The sequence below is a fragment of the Physella acuta genome, unplaced genomic scaffold (genome assembly GCF_028476545.2).
Source record: "Physella acuta isolate Inbredline_101_S28 unplaced genomic scaffold, ASM2847654v3 ptg000114l, whole genome shotgun sequence".
Lineage (NCBI taxonomy): Eukaryota > Metazoa > Mollusca > Gastropoda > Physidae > Physella > Physella acuta.
In genome coordinates, this window is record NW_026731634.1 from 327,841 (window position 1) to 337,166 (window position 9,326).

General features: G+C 40.2%; 1 protein-coding gene across 3 annotated transcripts in view; it reads right to left on the minus strand.

Annotated features, from left to right (window-relative positions):
* Positions 1-9,072, minus strand: part of LOC131934621 (uncharacterized protein ZK1073.1) — an 89,273-nt gene extending 80,201 nt beyond the window's left edge. For 2 of the 3 annotated variants that reach the window (XM_059290694.1, XM_059290693.1), the window contains exons 1-2: positions 8,920-9,071; positions 7,837-7,887 (exon numbers count right to left, since the gene is read on the minus strand). In XM_059290694.1, coding sequence (XP_059146677.1) covers positions 7,837-7,887; positions 8,920-8,940 — 72 coding nt within the window. In that variant the 5' untranslated portion in view covers positions 8,941-9,071. Of the gene's footprint in view, positions 1-7,836; positions 7,888-8,919 lie in introns of all 3 variants that reach the window. The other variant, XM_059290692.1, reaches the window with a different exon arrangement.
* Between the last annotated feature and the right edge of the window lie 254 nt (positions 9,073-9,326).

The window sequence follows — 9,326 nt, forward strand, 5'->3', positions numbered from 1 at the left end:
CGCCCCCCCCCCTTCCCCAACCGTATTATATAAACCACCAATGCAACATATCAAATGCCAAAAGTCCTTCGGATGTCAAAATGGGGTCCACATATTGGGACAACCCGACACAGTAAACCCCCAACGCAACCCGACATATCGAATGCCACAAGGCCTCCAAATGCCAACTTTTCTATCAAAAATCCTTGAGAATATCGATTTGTATGACATTTTCTTGTCTCGAAAAGGAAAAGAAAATTAAAATTTCAAAAGTCAAGTCATACAATTACATTCCTTTGTTTCAAACGGCGACACACAGACAGAATGTCAATAGACATTCAGTCACACATCAATCTGTTCATCTTAGTTGTATTGGGACAATGTTGCAATCTTCCTACAAATCATCAAACGTGTCATCAGAATCTAACCAAATTGAGTTGTAGAATCTCACCAATCATTTCTTTTAGTATACCACCTAATACGTCGTTAAGGATACCACCTAATACGTCGTTAAGGATACCACCTAATACGTCGTTAAGGATACCACCTAATACGTCGTTTAGTATACCAACTAATACGTCCTACAGGATACCACCAAACACTCTAGCTGGGATCCCACCGATTATGACTTTCAGAATCCCATCCATCAGGTTTTCCAGAATTCCACTAAGCGTATCTTCAGAATCCCACTAAAACCACTGCCTTCAGAATCCCACTATAACCACTGCCTATACAATACCACCAAACACGTCTTTAGAATCCCACCATAATTATTGTCTTCAGAATCCCACTATAACCACTGGTCAGAATCCCACTATATTTCACTATAACCATTGCCCCTACAATACCACCAATCACGCCTTTTAGACTCCTATCAACCATGTTATTGCATGCCCCACCGCCAATACACAGGAGCCCTAAAGACGAACACTGGGATATGGTACAATAACGAACAATAAGACGAACACTGGGATATGGTACAATAACGAACAATAAGACGAACACTGGGATAATGTACAATAACGAACAATAAGACGAACACTGGGATAAGGTACAATAACGAACAAACGACTCTAAACTAGCTCCACACGACCATGGGTTACAGGTCATCGTTGTGTTCACGTGTGTATAAATCTTAAGACCCTGCCCACATCATGGACACCCGTCTCCTCATTTGTGGTTGATTGACTGAAGTAACGTAAAGCATTGCCAATAGCTCAAAGATTTTAAAGTCTGTCATTTTACTCGAAAATCTCAAAGCAGACGTGAATACATTTTGAAACTTGTACTTTGAAATCAACAGATTAATCCATCACGTGATTGCGTCTGTCAAAAACGTTTTAAAAAACGCATTCATGCGTCCTAACTCCGGAGCATTTTTACACTTGAAAGAACTAGTTTCAAAAGTCATAAAAAAATGAAAAAAATATTCAAAAAGATGTTCATAAATAAAGAACTAAAGCATGATAAATTTAAAAAAAAAAAACGTTTTAAGTTATAGAAACTTGTAAAAAATAAACCGGGAGTGATCTCCCCTAAACTTTCTCGAATATTCTTATATAAAATATAGTTATGATTTTTAATCCATTTTAAATACTTAAACTTTTTAAAATAGAATAGAATCTCATAAAAAAAAGAACTGCGCACCAAACAAACGCCGAATAAAGATGTGTATAATAGTGCGGAATATTATTAGTACTTTATAAATTCACATGCGTTTTTTGAGAAATCGGAAATAGCGTAAATTAGTACTTCCGATCAACGGAAATTACTCAAAATTTGACAGAAGGTAGAGAATAAGATCTTTTACTTACATGTGAAATTTCATTTATCTATCTGAAATAGTACTCAAGTTATAGGCTTTTAAAAAATTCAAAGTAGAAAAAGTACCACTTCCGGTTATCGGAAATCGCTCAAAAGTTGATATGGATATACGATTTTGATAAAATGAAATTTCATCAACCTAGCTGTAACGGTACTCAAGTTATCACACAGATAGACACACACACACACAGACATACAGACAAGATTGCAAAATTATGTTTTTACGTATCAGTGAGGTGTAAAACGTCGAGATTTGTAAAAATCTCGATTTTTTTTTTTTGCACGATTACAAGACTTTCTTTTTACTTCGTATATACGAGAAAGTAAAAAAATAAGAACGGTAGCAGCAATTCAGATTGGACTTATGTACAAGGATGGGATCGCGTGAACACAGTGTCTTGTTGAGATGCTCTCGACATTTAGAAGACAGACACTCCAGAGGTACCGCAGTACTGATGGTGGGGAGAATCGTATCGATTCCAAGTGGCATTAAAAGTCCGATGTGTAGAGGACGCTGGTGCTTCATGCTTAGGTCTATAAGGACATTGCTGATGCGTCGGTCTATGAGTACTATTGCATTTAGTTGCTCTGTGGGGAATTATTCTTTTTTTTCTTCTTTCTTATGTTTTCGTGGCCCCTGGGGAACAAAGGGCTGCAGCCATACCCCTACACCGGACTAGGTTTTGGGCAACTTTCTTTAACGCTTTCCTTCAGGTATTATCCTCTTCCAATATGTGGTGAATTGGACTTATGTTTATGAATAAAGATTCCCTCCCCCCCCCCCCCCCCCACATAAGGAAAGATTTCTCTTTAGACCTAACGATCCATTTGGCAGATGAAGTGGAGTACATCTGTTTCTAGACCTCGGCATATAAAGGGATAACGTGAGATAGGTACCCATCAGAGTAGGGTGGACTCAGGGACGTCCCTCTAACTTGAACCCGGATTCGAACTCGAAACTATCGGGTTAGCAGTATAGCGCTCCACCGCTAGGCCACGCCGTCCCATTCCCCCCCTCCCCCCATTTACACAAGTAATTTTGTGTATGATAAACGGCTCTCCGCGCATCAGATGCAGGTGTAAATTTCTACGTCTTTAAGACAGGTTGGGTCGATCGAGTAGAAGTGTGGAGCTGTATCGAACCGCGGGCACTATTTTATGACCGGGGGGCAACAAGCGGATCAATGGAGCGTACTGATATAAACTTGCCAAGGTCACGACAACAAAATGGTAGGAATGCATGCATGTCAGCTGGCGATTGACGAGTGAGCAGGTTTAGAAACCAGAGTTTCTTTCAGGCATCTCTTTGGGGAGCAGAGCCCCTCCCCCCCCCCCCCAAAAAAAAAGTCTACCCCCCCCCCCCCCTTCCCCCCGAACAAAATGAATTTATATAGAAAATATATACTTTTAACAGTGTCCGCCACCCCCTCCCCCATCGGAAATTTTAGTCCGCCCCCCCCCCCCCCCTCCCACCGAGAAAAAAGTCTGGAAGAAACACTGTAAGAAACAGTAGTGTTATCACGATGATGCACGGTGTCTTAGAGCCTGTGGGAGTAGTTGCTCTATATTCATGTGCACATATGTGTTGGTCATCGCTAAATCCTGTTTAAAAGAACTATTGCAGCCAGATAGCCTCGCTCATTATGTGAACTACACCAGGGATTCTTGACAGTGCCGCGCAATAGCACACTCCACAATTTTAAATAGCGTGTCTATAAATAGAATCGGGTGTGGGGGGAATAAGGCGGAGGAGGGAGATAATTCACCACGAAATGGTTTCGGATGAGTTGCTCTCTCAATACTTTGAATAACTTAGGGCTAAATATAGAAGCATAGAGCCTTAACATAAAGGGTAGCTAAAAGAACGGATACGTTTAAAGCGAGAGGGGGGAGGGTAAAGGAAAGCTGAAACGACAGGAAGACGGTTTGGGGCTCGTTATGTGGAGGGGGGAGGGTGGGGGGGTTTACTTCTGTCAAGTTTGGCCCCTTCACGCATGAGCGAGATCTGTAACAATGTCGCCTTGTACTTGTAACTCAGTTAAGATTTGAGTAACAAAATATAGAATGTTGCCCCATAGCAGTAGTTTAAAGTTCGATGTTCTAGAGAAGGCAGAACACATGCACTGAGCTAAAATAAAATGTGGAACGAAAACAAACGAAACAAAACAAAAATCTGCGTCACCGCGTTCAGGCTTAGCAGACATGACGTCAGGCCTTGAATGGAATAATCAATGGACTCGATCGTACTTTAGGTGGTTCATTAGGGGCGGGGAGAAATGGATGGACACGTAGGTAAACTAGAGAGGTGATGTCACGCTGCGTGACCAATGGGTTATCTACACGTTGTACTGTTTACGGCGTCAGGCCGGGGATGGGGTGTTGTTTGTTTGATGAGAGAGATATAGGACCACCGACGTGACAGAGACAGGATCACACACCACCGACGTGATAGAAATAGGACCACAAACCACCAACGTGACAGAAACAGGACCACACATCCACCGACGTGACAGAAACATGACCACACACATCCACGACCACGCACCATCAACGTGACAAACAGGACCACACACCACCAACGTGACAACAACATGACCACACACATCCACCACACACCACCAACGACGCAGTGATAATCAAATTTAAATTACAAAAAGGGGCGATAATGAAGCCGTCATGGTATGTCTGGCAAGCAATAAAGCAGGTAAACAATACCACGTGACGCCCGTCAACACCAGGGGTCAATTTTTAATTAACCACAAAAATAAAATATGTTGTCTGTACAGGTGCAATATTTAATTATATCAAAAAATTTGCCTACAGCTGGCTAATAGAATATTTAGCAACTAGCGATCTTGTCCAGATAAGCTCAGCAAAAAAGTTAAATCCCCGCCAGCCAAAGTAAAAAAAAGGGGATATCAAAATGGTTCTTTTAATTCAATTGCAGAGGGTGGAATTGGAACATGTGATTAAGAATTTACAGGAAAAGGTCTATATTTTGGTATTTTTAACCCTAACCCCAACCTCAGAGTCGGATAAGCAGCTGTCTAAATAATAAAATGTCTAGACAAAAAGAAAAATTCAGAAGTGGCGGGGCTTAACTTTTCACTCATTATCTTTTTGCATTAGTGCGGGGTTTTTTCTGGACAAGACCCGTAACTCCCACTATAACAGACCTGTATCTTTGAAAAAGTTTAAAAGAAACCTTAAACAACTAGTTATAATACATCCCACCTCTACACACACAATTTATCTTTCAATATAACACTCCATTTCCCTACCCACTACCCCTAATAAAATTAAAATAAGAATTTGCGGAGGACCCCCCCCCCCCATTTTTCAATACAGCCCATAACCCTTACAGTTAGTTGAGTTAGTTCGCTTTTAACACCAGATGACTACACACCTTCTGACGTCCTGGGTATAGACAACAAAACTTCTACTGTCCAACAATACAAGATTGCAACACCAACTGCGTAGCGTCTCTTCTCCCCCCCCCCCCCCCCCCCCACCCCACCCGACACACACAGACCATAAAATATTCAACAGCTCAAAAACGCAGTCAATATCTGTTGAACTGTCGCCTGTCAGTCGACGCCTCAAGTTCGCCCACTAATTGGTTTGATTGTCGACCTTAGACGGGTTAACTAAGAACCCGTTCTCAGAGCGCTTTGTTTAATGAAATTAAGATTATGAATTACCACACCGCCACTGTTCCTCCGAATGATGTGTATCTAAATCTCCATCCCCGTAATTATGTATTTAAGTTTAAGATAATAAGTCTACGACCTTCTTTAATGATATAATATCCGTCAACACATAACCGGATTATTATATCTATACCTATTTTTAGCATGCACCCCCCCCCCCTCCCCAACCCCGCGTTTGTAAACAAGTTTGTAAAAAAAATGGTTTCATGGTAACAAAATTGGCTTATAATGAACATTCTATTTAAACGCAAGTCAATAACTTAAATCTATACAAACAGAGTTTCTTCCAGGCATCTCTTCGGGGGGGGGGGGGGGGGGGGGGGGGGGGGGGGGGGGGGGGGCTTTGCCCCCCCCCCCCCCCCGAAATTTTTATTACCGCCCCCACGAACGAAATGAAAATTATATAATTAATATAGAAAATATATACTTTTAACAGTGTCCGCCCCCCCCCCCCCCGAAAAAAAGTCTACCGCCCACTCCCCCCCCCCCCCCCCCGAAAATTTCAAGTGCCCGCCCGGAGAAAAAGGTCTGGAAGAAACACTGGATACAAACACTAGCCTTAGTTAAACTAATTGTCTAATGCCTCCTGCTGATAAAAGCGTACAAAAAATGCATTCATATCAGGACTCAAATGAGATAAACAACTCATAAAATATCAAATTCTCTCAGAGATGTTCCATACACACAGAGAAAACGAGGGGGGAAACAGATACAAGAGGCGCACATTTTTAACCTGTTTGGTAAACCACGCGAGAAAACAGCTTTATTTATGGAGAGGAGGAAATGGGAAGGTGAAAGGGGGGGGGGGGGGGCGATGAGGTGGTAATAAATAGGTCATGGTTCGTAAACCAGAGACCTGTTCTGTTTGCTAAACATTCAGGGATTGTGAATATAAAAACCACAACGCAGTGTTCTCCCCCTGACCTTGAAGGGAGATAATGGTAAGGGTGGGTGGGGGGGTGGGGGGGGGTGGGGGGGGGGTGGGGGGGGGGTGGGGGGGTGGGGGGGGGGTGGGTGGGGGGGGGGGGGGGCGGGGGTAAACACGACCACATAAAATATTTCAAAGTGACCCTTGTTTTAGAAGAAGAAAAATTAAGTATACAGCTTTTTGTTGTAGGGTCAGCTTTAGGGCAGTATAATGTAAGTCCTGTGCAGGAGCGTACAGGCAAATACCGTGGTAGGTAATTAGAGTCTCATTGTTGCAAAAACGAGTATACTAAACAGCGATCAGGGCATTATTGTTGTATAGACAAGTATACAGGATAGCTATAGATCTTTACATCCGTTATAGCGACCGGATATATCTATAAACCTGTATTTGATTATCAACCATCTACTTTTATTATATAATTAACACACACGCACACACAAGGCTTCGAATGTACTGATCCCTTCTCCTTTCTCCCCCCCCCCCCCCCTTTCCTCCCAAGCATGTAAACATCTGTAATACGGAGTTAAGGACATAACAAATCAATACACGGGACCAAAGCTGTCAGCCGTCTCGAGCATTAGGCCTACTGTAACTTCTTTTATTTGAAATGACGGGACAGGGGGAGGGAGGGGGCGGGCTACACTACTCAGCGTGCGTGATGGCGGTGACCTACTTTTAAACACGAAGGTCACGAGAGTTCAGCTAGGATGTAAACACGGAAAGGCCGCGGTAACAATTATTGTCTAACACTGATTTAAGGAAAATCCAAAAAAAAAAAAAAAAAAACGCCAGACATATTGGAAGTTTTAAATATAACAACAAATGTATCAGGGAAAACCCAATGAATCTTTATGCCTTTGATTATTTCCGAACTCTTGATCTAAGGTTTAAAAATAAAGACCAATGATTGTTTTGTCTACAGTTAGCAATTTGCCAGTTTGGTTGTTTGATGTTAACTTTTGTTTTACGGGAAAATCCTTTCGATATATATAAATAGAAAATAATCCTGATGCATTAGTAAGTAATACCTTTATAAATAGTGTTGATGTTCCAATGTATTCTGTTTTAGCTTTCCATTAAGCTATAAAGCTAGGCACAAATAATGTAAACAAACCCATCAACTTTGTGCAAGTGGCACCTGGTAGACAACCAATCTCCGCCCCCCCCCCTCATACTGTCAGAAAGCTATGTTGGCCCATTAACACTTAATTTATAGCAGGTTGAATTTCTAAGCTGCTTGTTTAATTTTTTTTTATTTAAAAATCTTAAAAGTTATGAAGAAGCTGCAGGGTTGATAAACATGTGCCATCTATATTGTTATCAAACCAGCTCAAGATTTTAAATAAGGAATAAACTTTTCTTCTAACTTTTTTAATAGCATCAAAGACTCACCTGAATATAAACTTTGAAACGTCCGACCCTTGGGGCAGATATTTCTCGTTGCTGCAAGAATAAATTAATCCAATTTAATAACCTAATGAAACTGTATAAACATAATTCAAGATAAAATATTTAATGTACAGGTGATAGTTTTAAAACTAAATAAATAGGAAAAAAATGTTTTGATGTTTTTGAACATTTGGAAAAATAAACCTTCACATAGGCCTAATGCTTTATATTTCATATTTATCAAACAGTTGGGGTAAAGATTAAATTACAAATAGACAAGTTGTGATATTTGTATGGACCTACAATCCCTACATACACATATTTTTTTGTTTAGACTTTAAATATCTTCTGCTGTTTAATACTCATAGTACTCTTACAGCAAAATAAACATTGCACATACATAATTAAATATTGTCATAGTTGATAATGATAGGCTGATATATTTTTATGATGGTGGAAAAAAAATGTTTTTAAAATATTATGGTTGACTTTTTGGCTGTAACTTTTATTGTTTGGCCTATAAAGTTTGATTTAATTTAAATTGCAAATTAAAAAAAAATCACTTTAACAAAACAACCCACCAAAAAGACACTAGCACACAAAAACCAACAACATGAAAAATAATTCAAAACAGACCTAGAGTAGATACTAGAAGATCTACTTTGTTTTTTTTTATGTAGACATAGGAGTAGATGTAAAGATTAATAGATTATGGTTTGTTTTTATTTTTTATTTATTTTTAGATTTATATTTCTGTCATTGTAGGCATATTAAAAAAAACAACTAGCCGTCTCTAAACACTTTTATGTGAGAGATGCTGGTCATCTCCAATTATACGTTGTCACGTTTAAATTTTTTTTCTCTCTCATTAGGCCTTATCAGTATTCAGCGACGAGTGAGTACCCAAGAAGATTTGCTAGAAAACTCTGCACACGACTCGCGTCTTGCTCAGCCGACGCGCTTTACACGAGAACAAGGTCAAAGAAAAGAAACAAAATAAATCGCTGCACGCAACGATTGCAAAACACCAAACGACCAAAGCGTATCCACAACACCGATACAAAGAGATACCAAGTTCAAATTTACCTCTAAAGGCGCTTGACTCATGTTTGTTTACGTTCTCGTACGATAGTCCAATACAACTGTGTTGCGAAAGTCTAGCGTTTCATGCTAATAATAATGTTGTTCGTCCGCTGCGCTTAGCCAGATTTTTATCGGGGGCTGCATGAAAAGCCAAACGGTTTGTGTCACGCCAGCGTTCGCGTCTAGTCCTGCCGCCGCAATCAACAAATTTGTCACCTCTCTCGCTCTTGGAAAAGGCTTCGCAGCAAAACTAATTAAATTATGCTAACAGGAAATTAAACATTACCGTGAGGAAGTATCATAAGACGGGTACAATATAAGAATAATTTGTGTTCAACTACGCAATATATTTATATATTTATAAGTCTATAATGCACTATAAGCTCATACACATATTAGTATTAGAGGGG